General features: G+C 44.2%; 1 protein-coding gene across 4 annotated transcripts in view; it reads left to right on the top strand.

The window, feature by feature from the left end:
* The window catches only part of LOC119458142 (protein-cysteine N-palmitoyltransferase Rasp), an 83505-nt gene that overhangs the window by 11408 nt on the left and 58377 nt on the right, over positions 1 to 13720 (top strand). Inside the window, exons 4-10 of one of the 4 annotated variants that reach the window (XM_049670784.1) lie at positions 4781 to 4891; positions 5550 to 5744; positions 7247 to 7477; positions 9149 to 9265; positions 11078 to 11284; positions 12021 to 12056; positions 13036 to 13237. The exons of the other annotated variants lie outside the window; for them this stretch is intronic. Of the exons in view, the coding sequence (XP_049526741.1) occupies positions 4781 to 4891; positions 5550 to 5744; positions 7247 to 7477; positions 9149 to 9265; positions 11078 to 11284; positions 12021 to 12056; positions 13036 to 13237 (1099 nt within the window). The remainder of the gene's footprint in view (positions 1 to 4780; positions 4892 to 5549; positions 5745 to 7246; positions 7478 to 9148; positions 9266 to 11077; positions 11285 to 12020; positions 12057 to 13035; positions 13238 to 13720) is intronic. 4 annotated transcript variants of the gene reach the window in all.

The following is a 13720-nucleotide window of genomic DNA, read 5'->3' as shown; positions in this document are numbered from 1 at the left end:
GATGAAAACGGCATGAGCGAGTCCAGCCCAACGGCGTGGGATCAAATCTTGGATGGGGGTGAAATGCGAAAACGCCTATGTACCGTCCGTTGGGTGCACGTTAAAGAACTCGAGGCGGTCGAACTTCATCCGGAGTTCCCCACTACCACGTACCTCATTATCCTATCGTGGCTCTGGCACATACAACCTCAGAATGTCATTTAAGAAACCAGCTAGCTCTTCCACTCACGAAAATCTTGACAATCAATATCTCGATAGTGACGCAAGTGTAAGGAGTGGGCACTTTTATTTATTTATTTATTTATTTAAAAATACCCTCAGGGCCATATGGCATTAAAGAGGGGAGTGGTTACAGAGTAGTAAAGAAAGACAAATCAAACAAACCAGTGCAGTGAGTTCTGGTAATACAATAATTCTCCTGATTATACAATGTTAGCTAATGTTTCGCGAAAAAGTTTGTTATCGGTGATGGCTACGATACTTGAGGGAAGGTGGTTCCATTCCTGCGATGTACGGGGGATGAAAGACTGTAAAAAAGACTTCGTGTGACATGAGTCAATTCCCACCTTACTGCGATGATCGACGCGGTTTGAAATGTATTGAGGCCGCATTATCAAGTCGTCGTGAAGCGTGGTGTGATGGAAAATTTCATGATATTTAATAGCGAAAGTCGGGCGACTTTGCGGCGGTTAGCTAACGGAATAAGTGCTAGGTTAGTTTTCATTGAGGTTATACTCGCGGCACGGTTATAGTTAGAAAGAATGAAACGGGTAGAGTTATTTTGTACTAGTTCAAGTGAGGTAATGAGATTAACACGACTGGGATCCCATATTGCAGATGCATATTCAAGTTTCGGGCGTATTAGAGTCTTATAAAGCTGTAGTTTTAAAGTAGGTGGTGTTTTCGAAAAGTTGCGCCGTAAGTACCCAAGCATGCGATTAGCATTGTTAATGACGTACTCTATATGAATGGTCCAATTTAAGTTATTCGTAATGTGCACACCGAGATATTTATATGACATGACGAAATCTAAGGTAACGTTGTTAAGATGATAGGTGCTAGGAGTAGAATTAGATCTGGATACGCGCATTATTTTACATTTCTTAATATTTAATTCCATCAACCACTTCTCGCACCAGTCAACTACATTATCCAGATCAGATTGGAGTGTTAAAGTATCATCAGAGCTGTTAATTTCCCGGAAGATAACACAATCATCTGCGAACAGATGTATGTTAGAGGATATTGTAACAGTTAGGTCATTAATATAGATAAGAAATAATAGTGGTCCCAGCACAGACCCTTGTGGTACACCTGATTGTACTTCAGTAAGTGCAGAGTTATGACCGTTAGCAGTGACGAATTGGAAACGGTTTGTAAGGAAATGCTCTATCCATTTTAAAAGGTTAGGGTCGATATTTAGTAAGCTCAGTTTAAAAAGTAGTAGATTATGGCATACTTTATCAAATGCTTTACTAAAATCTAAGAAGACACAGTCAGCGCAGGATGAGCGATCTAGGATACGATGCAGCTGATGGGTGAAGGATACTAGTTGAGTTTCGCAGGAATATGATTTTCTAAAGCCATGCTGTGCTGTAGTGAAGTATGAGTTAGACTCTAGAAAGTTTGCCAGATTGGTGAAAACTACATGCTCTAACAGTTTACAACAACTGCTTGTAAGGGATATGGGTCGATAGTTAAGAGGTGAGTTTCTGGGGCCGGATTTAAAGATTGGAACCACCTTCCCAATTTTCCATTCCTTTGGAAGCTCACATGAGTTCAGGGATTGTTGGAAAATTTTTGCCAGTATCATGGAGCTAAAGAGGCTAGTGCTTTTAAGGAATTTATTGTTAATGCAATCGAAACCAGGTGATGAATGATACGGTAAGCTATCTATTAGCTTGTTAATGCCAGGTACTTCAACAATTACAGGATGCATTGGTAAGTATTTGTACTGGTATAAGTTAGGAGGTTCAACATTGCCAGTTTTCGAAAATTGGCTTGTAAATGAATCGTTTAGTATGGTCGCACATCTGTTCTCGGAAACAGCATTTCCAGATGAATCTTCTAAAGAAATAGCATTATTAGTTGTTGGGTTTATTATTTGCCAGAACTTTTTAAGATTTGTTTTTAGTACTTCGGGTAGTGTACTAGACAAGTAGTTGTCTTTAGCAGTTTTTAGAGCTGCTATATAGATATCTGAGGCGGATTTATAAGCTGCCCAGCGCGCATCGGAGGGGGATGATTTCGCTAAGTGATAGAAGCGCTTTTTCCGGTTAGATAAGCGCTTTAGATTACGGGAATACCATGGCGCTTGCGCATTTGTAATGATTGTGCGGTTAGGGATGTATTTCTCAGTTAATATGTGAACTGTAATTGCAAACAAATGCCAGTTAGATTGGACTGAGCGATCGTCTAAATGTTTAACGAAATAGTCATAGAAATGAGACAGTTCATTATTTATTGCTACGAAGTTAGCTTTCCGATAATCGCGTATAGTTTTCCGGTGTTTGGACTTATTAGGGATAGGAGCGTTAATTATAAAGTTGAGCGAGAGGTGGTCACTAATTCCTGGTAAGTATGTGATATGAGAAGCGAGGTTGTAAGTACCAAGTCGAGGGTGTTAGCTACATTATTTGAAACCCTGGTGGCCTGAGTGACTAACTGTGCGAGAGAAAAAACGGAGCATAAATTAAGAAAGTCATCAGCTTGTTGCGAGAATGGCGAAAGACGTAATGGTAGGGTGTTCCACATTATGTTTGGATAGTTAAAATCCCCTAGCAAAAACAAAGGTTGGGAAGGAAAACGAGAAGATACCATGTTGATAGTGTCATGCAGTTCGTTAATAAATGTGGGGGGTGAAGAAGGGGGCCGATAACAAGTGCCAAGAATCAGTTTAGAGTTACCTAGAGTTAATATAACCCATGTTATTTCTAGAGCGCTGTTAATTTCGATAGGTGATGAAGGTATGTCTTTTGAAATGGCAAGCAGCACGCCTCCTCCTCTACGCTCGGCGCGGTCACAGCGATAAATTGTAAACTGGTGCGCATCATGAAATATCTCGGAGTCAAGCACATGCGCGGGCAACCAGGTTTCAGTTAAGGCGATTATTTTCGCACCGCATGTATCTATCATGGATGAGAGAGCGTTACGTTTATTAAGAACACTTCTGGCGTTAGTGAAAAGTACCGATACTTCGGATGATTTCGACTGCGATGATATGCCACTGCCCCTCTGCCTTTCCTAAGGTGAAACACGCGGCACAGTAGTGTCTCGGTGACTGGCCCCAAAGCCACGCGTATCCATATCTTGAATGCGGTCCAAGTCAAGGCTGTAGCTGAAGCATTTGTTGTGCATGAACAATCTATTATGGCGCAATCTGAACTGAGGGGAATCAGGTTGACTCTTAGCAAAATTGATTAGTTTTTTTCGAGAGATACGGGTGCTGGGGGAGAAGTCCTCGCTCACTGAAATGTTATGTTGTTTCAGCTCGTTGCGAAGTGAAAGGATTTTTTGTTTGGCCTTGAAGCTCATAAATTTGGCTATAATGGGACGGCATTTGGTAGGCGAAAACGGACCAAGACGGTGCGCGCGATCAATTAAGTCGTTGCTGAAGGATTCAAAGACTCCTTTTATCGCGGTTGACAATTTATTTTCTGTATCGCTCCAGGATTCTTTAGCGTCAGTAAGACCATGGAAGATTAGGTTGTCACGCCTCGATCTATCTTCAAATTCATCAAGGCGTGTTTGAAAGGAATTACTGCGGTCTCTTAAAGTGCCAAATACGTTGTGCATTTCTTTTAATTCTTTTCCAAGTTGATCGAAATTCTGCGATTTCTCTTCAAGTTCGAAAAGTCTTTTTTGTATTCCGGTGATTTTTGTTTCTATGTTCTTTTGCCCGTTTCTAATAGCCTTAACGTCAGCAGCCAGTTCAGTTTGTGCTTTCGAACTTTGGAGGGAACGAGCGTGAACATCTTTTAGTAATTGAAACAGTACTTTCATCTGTTCCGCGGGATTTTCCGGTAACGATTCTATTTCAGTTAAAGTCTCTGAACGCGTGCTAGGTCCGGGGTTAGTTTCAACATCACCACATTGTAAAAGCAATAGAAGTATAGAACAACAGTCACATGCTATTTCGCACAACACTTGTGGGCATGGAAACAGCATTAAGTATGGGTCGTCAGACCCTTTAGCGTAAAGAGTAGACTTAATACACACCTGCATGGCGAAAAGACGGTGATTAGAAGCTGTGCGAAGCGCACTGTTTCCATGCCCACTCTTAATGCGCATGCCTTGACTAGAAGGAGAAAATACGTTAACAAGTTCCCATGGACCTAACCGAGCAGACCAAAAGTCTTCGCCTGGGCTTAAACATTGTGGTCCGGCACATTCTCAACCAAATGTGACCACCGCATTTGTTCTTGTGTTCCTGGAGGAGTAGTGCACCCTCCCAGATGCTGGGACATTTGCTGGATGACATTTTTGAAAGTAAAGCGTCTTTAGAAGTTGAGGCAGCGGAAGTACTCTCAAGAGGTGTGTTTATTCGAGCAGTAGGCCCCGCGCTCTCCGTAGGTGGGAAAGGCAGAGTCCTTGTTTAATGTAATGTGATAACTGTGTTAATGCTTTGAACATTGACAGGAAATAAAAGCGCGGCTGCAGCATGTGCACAAATAGCGGAAATTTGTTTCCTTAGCATTTTCTTCTCTCGCGCTCTGGTAATATCTCGCCTCTGCGAGCAACCCTTCATATGATGATCATGGTGCTCGTACCCTCCATGCAGGACACGTCGAACTGGGGATGGCAGACCACTAGGTACGTCATGATCAACACATGGAAGTGGTACCTTTTGCATCCCGTACTGGGCAGGGCGATGGCCCACGTAGCACCATCAGTAAGCAAGACAGTTCTCTCATTTTTCTCCTAATCCAACCACACAGATAAAATTATTTTTATGGGATATGACACGCAAGCCCAGAAAGTCAAGCAAACAAACGTTCAACTTAAAAAATAAACAGGGCACTGCAAGAAACTTAACCGAATATTGCAAAACGTTTTAAGTATTTAGTAAATATACCGGGTGTTATTGCGAATGCTGCCCAAAATTTTTAAAATTGTATGTCGCAGATGGCACAATATAGGTCCCAATTCTGGAGTTGTCTCAGGCTGGCTCCAGCTTGCGACATCTTTTGTTTGACCTCTGTTAATCACTTGCAGCCATAGAGAGGTAGAAACGTTAAAACATAACAAACGCTTTGGAATATACATGCTTAGTATAATAACGCATTGGGGACATCACAACGTTTAGAGTGGTGCAGAAATATTATTCCTGCACTTGTGGCCAAAATAAACATTTAAATATAGATTGCGCTCATTACAGGATCCGCTTTGACCAACAGATCATGTTACCAAGCAATAACACCTATTTGAGTAAAAAAATATTGCGGAGAGTTTTCTTTTTCTTCTTCTTCAACGTTTTATTGTAATAGCAAGAGACCACTGTCTAATACTTATGACCCTTCCCCCCTTATCACCCCTCCAAACTTTTTCAGCTCGTTCCCGTCTTCTACGCTGCCTACTCGTGCTTATTCGTGGCCTTTCACCTGGGCTGGGAGGTGGTCCTATTGTACCTCGGGCAGCATGCCGTCTTCTATGCCGCGGCCGCACTGCGCATCCCTGCCCTGTGCTACGCGGTCGCCGCTGTGGTCCACTTACAAAAGTTCGTGAACCCTTTCGAGGCAGTGATTGTGAGTCAAGGAGCCCAGAACTTCGGAAACCCGCTATGGTTCTGTTGTGTTGCGTTGCTGAACGCTAGATCACGGGCTCAATTGCAGGCGATGGCAGCTGCATTTCCATGAAGATCAACTGCAAAGAAGCTCATATGCTTAAATTAGGGTGCATCTTAAGGAAGCTCCTGGGATGAAATTGACAAAATTAAGAATAACGTGACTCCACGTTGTATTTAGATAATATTGTTACGGTGAAGGGAAAGAAGAAGGTGACGCGAACGAGAGGAAGACGAAGACTCTGGCCGTTGCCTGAACGCCATCTTTCTTCGCTTGTAAATACATTCTTCTACACTCATGGGCCTGCTTTCTTCCTGCAACATTTTGGTGGAAGGTACTGGGTACAATCACGGAACTTCGCAGAGGACGTCATCTACCTGCCGCCACAATGGCAGATCAACCGACACAATCGGCAACGGCCAGAGTCTTCGTCTTACTCTCGTTCGCGTCACCTTCTTCTTTCCCTTCACCGTAACAATATGTTTGGGCACGGTTGCTACTTACCATGCGTCATTTTCTAATACGTAGTTCTCAAAGGTATCATGCTAAAAAGTAAAGCCTTTTTTTTTACTGCAAGAACATAGCTACTGTTTTGTAGTGTTTTTGTTTATTGTTTGATCTGACGATTTAGGGCCTTGAGCCGCTAATGTTTACGTTTATACATCACACCACTCCTTACACGGTCAGCACTATGTTCCCATCTGAGTTCACACGTAAACACCTTACATTGTAAAGCATGCCATTTCAGGATAGTTGATGTAGCAAAACCGAACATTCTCGGCGCGTGTAGGCATGCTGCTGGCATTAGTGAGGACAAGAAAGTGCTTAGCTATTTATACAGGCTTTAGGGTTGGTGCGCTAATTTTCTTGAATTGAAGCCAGGGAAACGCCTACCACGCGTATTGTATATCGTTTCCGGCAATCGGAATAAAATAAACAAGTACGCATGTCCATATAATAAAGTGAGGGGCACTCCTAAGAATTTTGTGCCTGAAAACGCGATTTACCCCACATTACTATTGTGTAATTCTAAAGAAGGCCCTCGCATGGCTGCAATTGCTGCAAGACATAAAGGGTACTCAGGGACACACAAAATATCAACACAAATTCAATTTAGACTGCGGAATGTATTTTATACTGTGAAATGCTACATACTATTTCGCGAGATACAGAAGAGCATGCAGGAGGAATAGCACTGTTTGAAAGACAGTATTCTAACTGTTTCCTGCTTGTGGTAGTCATTACATTGTTGAAGCTTAGTTCAGTACAGTGTATCGTAGGAAAGGTGTAGGAAAGAGTACTGCGCTAGTCTTTATCAGGAATGGTTCTTCTTCGGCATCCTGCATGCTTTCAACCCGATGCTGCAATGTTACTGGGGTTTTTTCAGTGGCCGTACGACGTGTGATTTGTACAGCTCGTGGTGCAGTTTCCGACATGGTGTCTCTTTTTCTTTTACATCCCAGTACATGTATGAACGATATGGCCTCATGGCGTACAGGGTGGCCTACGTGGCCTTCCACTGGAACATCATGCGTGGCCTTAGCTTCAGCCTAGACTTTGTTCGAGCTCAGCGCCGGAGTCCAGAGAATAGCCAGCGCCGGTGGCCGCCATATTGGAAGACGCTCGCCTACCTGGTCTACCTTCCCACGGTCTATCATGGACCTCCGCAGAATTACGACGACTTCGCAATCCAGGTATGCTAGAGCTGTAAAGATATGCACGTCTCCAAATACGCCCTGTCTTCGAAGTGTTGCAGTATCCAACGGGAGCCTTTTGCATCGGCGCTCTTCATAATATTTCAGTGTTCTATGTATACTGCAGCCTTAAACATTGAGCATATACTACTTGAAAATGTGTGTAAGCACAAAACAAAGTTTTACCCACACGTTCAAACTTAGTTCTCGATATTTTGTTGATAAGAACGTAGGCGGAGTCGCCCAGCACGTATCATCATGATGAATTTCTGAACTACAACTAAATTATTTGTAAAGGAATGTTTTGCAAGCACTGCAAGAATGCACCAAACGAAAGCTGTCCGAGTTTTCGGTCTAATAATAGTACGCTACCAGTGGCAAACCTTCCACGAGCAGCTCGTCAACTTAAGGCGGGCAGCTGCCTTTGGCCCGACAAATCAAACGCGTTGAAGTAAGGAACCGTGAATTTAGAATCTGATATCATCACTTGTGAAAAGCAGAATAATGTCACTGCTGTAAGTAGCGTAAAAAAGTGAAGTTTTTTTGCAGCGAGCACTTAAGTTTCCCTTTTCCTAGTCAATATATCCGTGTATAAATGTAAGCATTTTTGCCACTTTCAGATAAGAGCTGACAACTCAAGTGGTTCAAAAAGGGTTATTGCCTGACAAGCTAAAATCGTTTGTGAAGGCTGGTTCCTGCACAACGTCAATCATAGGAATTAGAAGACCACTTGGCGGACTCTGTCCATTTTTCTGTCAGCAGCATGCGAGTGACCCGCAGTATTTAGTATTTCCAAGTATGTGCGAGAACTCTACAGATGATGTTACTTTAGAAACAGTAATCGCAGCTCTAATGAGCAGAGTGCAGTTCGCAAGATTTGTGGCTACACGCCTCTGTCACATTCTTCATTTCATCAGTCTCTGGCGTATGTTATATGATCTAAACCATTACGGTATGCCTACTCTGACGAGAGCTGATCAGTTTCTAGTCATGATACGGTATGTCTAGTCATGGCTAGACGTGCTGCTTAATGGCCTAACAATGGACGGTTACCGACAAGAAAACGCCAACAAGGTAATGAGCGACAACTTGCCTGTGTTTTACTGCCGTTAACTTACCCCTTGATTCTCGATTAAGCGCCGCGTTTACCCATGATGTCTGTCTAACAAGCCCCATCACAGCTTTACTGGCGTTTCTAATGATGAATGATGTACGCAGTGCATCAAATAAACTGTTGTTATTTTGTACTTTGACTTAAGTGTTGCCAGAAAGTGTCACCTACGTAGGCTCAGTCTGATAACGCCGGCTAAATCATCAGCCGAATCAATTCGATGGTTTTACAGGATCGTAGGCTTGTTTTCCACAAGCATACATTGTGCATAGCCTTGAAAACAAATGTCTTCTACGACGCTAGCAAGTATATTTATTATTAGCACATTTATCAGCACGCATTCTCCCCGAAGTGAGTTTGCTATGTACGTATGTGCTCTACCAAGGTGTTTCCTTTACGCGTGAATGGTTTGTACTTCTAGTCATTCCCATAATGGTGGAACTGCCGCTGAGAAAACCTGCATATACAATGTACAATAGCGTCACATCTCCCTCTTAGGTTAGCTTTTGAAACGCTGCACTCGCGCAGTTCTTATACAGGCATGTTCGCAATCCACGCAGTTGGACAAACCGAGACCCGAGCTGTACTCTACGCGAGGTCGCCACAGCCGTGGCGAGGCTCCTGCGGAGTGGCGCCCACTTCCTCCTGATGGAACTCATGGCCCATTTCTTCTACAGGTTGGTCTGCGCATTTCATGTGTCCAACTGGTGAGGCCCGCTACTGGCCAGTGACTTTACTCACGTCGAGTCAGTTTAGGTTTGGCTGTCTATCCTCGATAGTAAAGTACACAGATATACCAAATTATCTGACATAACGAAGTAAATCCAATGTGTTTCTTCCTCAACACAGCGTGCAAGCAAATACATGCTTATACAGAATATGAGACGTAACGGACGTATTGTCGACTCTACTTCCAACAAAATTGGTCCCTTTTCGGATGCCTAAATTCCAAGCATATTGACTTTTCGTGTAGCTGGCTACGTTTTGCTGATTTTAGATGCTAAATATTGTAATATTTAGGGTTGTTCGAGTAGTGAAATTTCTTAATCTAATAGAACACGGATATTCGAGAAAGGCGGCCTTAGAATTTCGAATGAAACGTCGGATATTTTCTCGTTTTTGAACAAAGTAAAAAGTAGTTGTATGCGCAGACTTCATTCGGTGTAAAATAGAGATGATTATTTAAGCTTTTTCCTGCATGCAGTGTAAGGCTGTATGTCCGCAACTGAATTTCTGCTTAACTGAGGGGCAATTACACGAGAAACAACAGCTTTCAGTTATCCAGTGCACCACGACAGTGACAGTAACCGAAAACGGAAGCAGCACGTTAGCACATGCACATGAGTGTTGTGTTCGTTACGATCATGAGCGTGATACACACCCACTCAATATTTAAAGGTTACCAACTCTCCCAAGTTAACATCCTGTTAAGCATTGTTTTAAAGGCTGCCAACGAGGCTATGGTGGCCAAATAACAAATTACATTGCCTGAATTGAGGCAACAAGTTCGTACATTAAAGTGCCTAAGACCAATAGATTCTTACTTAAAGACTCGAAATTATGTAGCGGAAGCTATATATCCCGTGCGTACGCAGATAAACTGGTACCAACCCCGTCTCTAACGCAGCAAATCATTTGGGTAGGTCGGAACATGCATGATTTCTTTCTGCTTACAAACTCCAATAATTGTTATCATTGCATCGGCGATGACGACGGCGATGTTCCGTATAAATTCCAAGTGGGATAACATCGTGGCCGTATGCAGTAGGTGCGAGTGAAAGCGTACTGAAGTGAGCCAAGGATTGTTGCTCGAATCTCGCGCGCGCAAGGGGGAAGGCGGGGAAGAAATGCGCAGTCTTCCATCGCGCGCAAGGTACCAGGGCGGCTGCGTATGGCGCCGCTGAGCGTCGCCGAGCGCGGCCGCGCGGGCCATATATCTTGAAAACGATCTGCAATGGGGACAGAGTCTATGTGAGCCGAGTGCTGAGAGCTTCGTCTGCGCTGTGTTATCGCCGCTTATTTCGCGTCGACGTGGGAGGCACCATGAAGGTCAATCTGCTCGCTGCTGCTGCCGCAATCCCTCCCTACAGCGTTGTGAGAGCGAGTGTCCGCGCTCATCGAGTGAAATGTGTTCACGTTTGCCTGTGCGCGTATGACACCGTGCTTTTTAATTTAGTTAGTATGCCAATATTTCCAAGTTTATACGGCGGATAAAACTACTATCCTTATTTGGTATGGCTGTCTACTAATTTGCTATCGCAATCGATGCTTCTTCTTTCGTGCGAAACTGTGGCGCTTTTTTTTGCGTGTTATCGTGGATATGAATATGCGACCATTTCGTAGAGTGATTTATCGAATTGAATACGAATTGAGTTGCAAAAAGTGATCAGTTTGTGTTCGAGCTGTTGAATATTCGCACGTACTCGAAATAATTTTGCGAAAGCCACGACCTACACCGCGGTATACTACAAATACCTTACCCCTGGCAGCTCGGCGATGTCCAAGTGGCCCTGGGTGGCCGAACGACTGGATTTGTACAGCCTGGTGGGCTTCGCCTTTTCCCTGCTGTTCTTCTTCTACGTGCGCTACCTGTTCACCTACGGCTTCGCCGGCGCCCTGGCCCGTGCCGAAGGAATCGAGATTCCGCCTCCCTCCATGTGTATTGCCACAATGTACCGCTGCTCCCACTTCTGGAGGTGAGTACCTGACGTCCGACTTCATTGGGCAGAACAGAAGCTCCGCACTTACATTGTGGCGTTTGGAATTCCATCGTGCCGCTATTTCCCCACTAAAGGTTTTGAGTTCTTTCCTTGGATCATAGTATCGACGCGGCGCATCAGTTCACTTAGGTCCACCACACATAACAGTAGATTTCCGCAGTTTTCTGGTTCACAGTGTTTCGCTTCGACCTGACCCAATCCACGCGGAAGCGCAATGCGCGTGCTATGTGCGTGCTCCAAGGGCACCCTACGTTCAGAGTGGTGCCCGGCCGAATGCTGTTCTCGGCGTTTAGAAAAAACAGGACGTATTTGAGCCATATATGCAAGTTGCGGGGAAACTTCTGGTGACCCTAATACCGGATGAGGGATAGTTGTTTTGCAACCTTGACTTCAAGCCAGAAATTAAGTGGTAAACCTCACCACTGCAGTGTTCGACAAATACAGTGCACATACCGCATTCCACGTTTCACGACTGTGTCATGAGATATTTATTTTTTGCTCAGGCACAGAGGGTTACTTGACCGGTACAATTTCCTTTAAGGATCTGGAGTTCATCTTGCATGCGTGTGTGTCTAATTATGTGCGCTTGTCGGTGGGCGCGTGCACCTTTCTTATTTTCGTGAGTGAATGCGCGTGTTTGTGCATGTGGATAGCTGTGGAATAAGCACGAGTGCAAACAGCGCCTTTTTGTACGTTACTCTTTTTTTCCTAGGTACTTCGACCGCGGCATGCACCTGTGGATTCGAAGGTACGCACCTGCACAATTTGCAGCTACTGCCGCAACATCAGTTGAAGCGTAAGCTCAAAGTAGAAAATTATTGCTCCTAAGAACTTATAATGACCTGAAGCCCTTAACGAAAATGTTAAGCTTACTTCTCGGCCTGCGAATGACAGAACGCGTAATAAAAAAGTCCCTAAAGCCGCAGAGATAGCATTGTCTCCTATAAACTCTATGGACTGGCCGTGGATAAGAAATAAGCATCATTAGACAACTTGTATACCTAGGCTATTTGCAGTGAGTTTTCATAGAACCACTAATTACATTAGAACTTTATCTGCCACTAACAGCCATTTAGCCTTAAGCTTATTCGGTGAGGGCATCACGTTTCTAAATAAACACATTTTTCAAGATCACTTCCCTGCAAAAGTCTATATACTTCACACGGGATAAAAAAAAACATACAGTAACGCATTGGGTGTCTGAGAAAAGTGTAGGCAGTCCATACACTGATTCAATTATATTTTTGCAAGGGCGGTACCTGCGGTCTCTAGAGAGCCGGCGAATGATACCAAGGCACTACTTTTCGAACAGTTGTGTGCGCGCTTTTTTGCCAAATTAATAGTGATTCATCCATACTCCATGACAACTCGAACCTTCGCAGATCCGATGCTCCGAGATAGGCCGTAGCCCTTACCAGGGCATTTTTCAAAACGTTCTGGGTACTTGCATTACCCCAATTATTATTGCGAAAAGTGCACCAGCATTGTATAAAACGTTTTTTTTTCTTTGGAATTTCGTTTCACGTACTTAATCAATCGCAAGGTAGCCGTATCACCTTTGCCACAATTGTACGCCTATCGGTCCGTCACAAAGTAAGAACTGCAGATGCCACAGAGAGCGAAAGTTAGCCTATAACATGGAGGCTCGAGGTGCACAGCGGTAGACAATACTGCGGACACCAATCTTCATTAAGACGCCGCAGTAGTGGCGCAATCTGTATTCGCAGGTACTTCTACGAGCCAGTGGTGGGCCCGAGCAAGAGTGCCTGTCGACTGCTGCTGGGTACCGCGGTCGCGTTCTGTTTCACCTGGGTGTGGCACAGTATGCACAAAAGAGACGCCATCTGGTGCACGCTCAGCGTGCTCGGCATCGCCCTGGAGGTTATCATCCACGAAGCGCGAAAGCGAGATCCTCTCAGGAACTTCGAGGTATGTACAGGCGACCCTCAAAACACTCATGAGCACGGAATCCCCCCAACAAGTTTTTCTCTCTTTTTTTTTGGTATTTAACCGCTCAGTCGACTATGGTACGTGAGCGTTGCGTCAGTCACTCTGGGATGTATCCTCCGCACCTTTCAAACCAATGGGCGGATATAATGACAGCGACAAAATTGTGTTCTGAAAGCGCAACTTGTATGTGTTTCGCGGTGTTTCTTTGTGTTTTCCGCATTGTGGGAGTGTGTGGCTTTTGAGTAGTGTCGTGGGACCAAATCCCGTTCTCAAAGCCAAGTGAATAGCCTTGCCGGGTAAGCACGTATTCGCTATGGTGCAACACGTGGTGCAGAATACAAACAGTTGCAGGCGCGTTGCCGCGAAGTCAAACAGTGAAAAGCTTGTGCGATGGCAGACGAAGGTGAACAAATCTGTGCGCATAGTTAATAATAAATTGGTACGCATAATGTGGATCTTTGC

The sequence above is a fragment of the Dermacentor silvarum genome, chromosome 7 (genome assembly GCF_013339745.2).
Source record: "Dermacentor silvarum isolate Dsil-2018 chromosome 7, BIME_Dsil_1.4, whole genome shotgun sequence".
Taxonomy (NCBI): Eukaryota; Metazoa; Arthropoda; class Arachnida; order Ixodida; family Ixodidae; genus Dermacentor; species Dermacentor silvarum.
The sequence above is the reverse complement of the archived record's forward strand: the minus strand, read 5'-3'. Positions and strand labels throughout refer to the sequence as shown.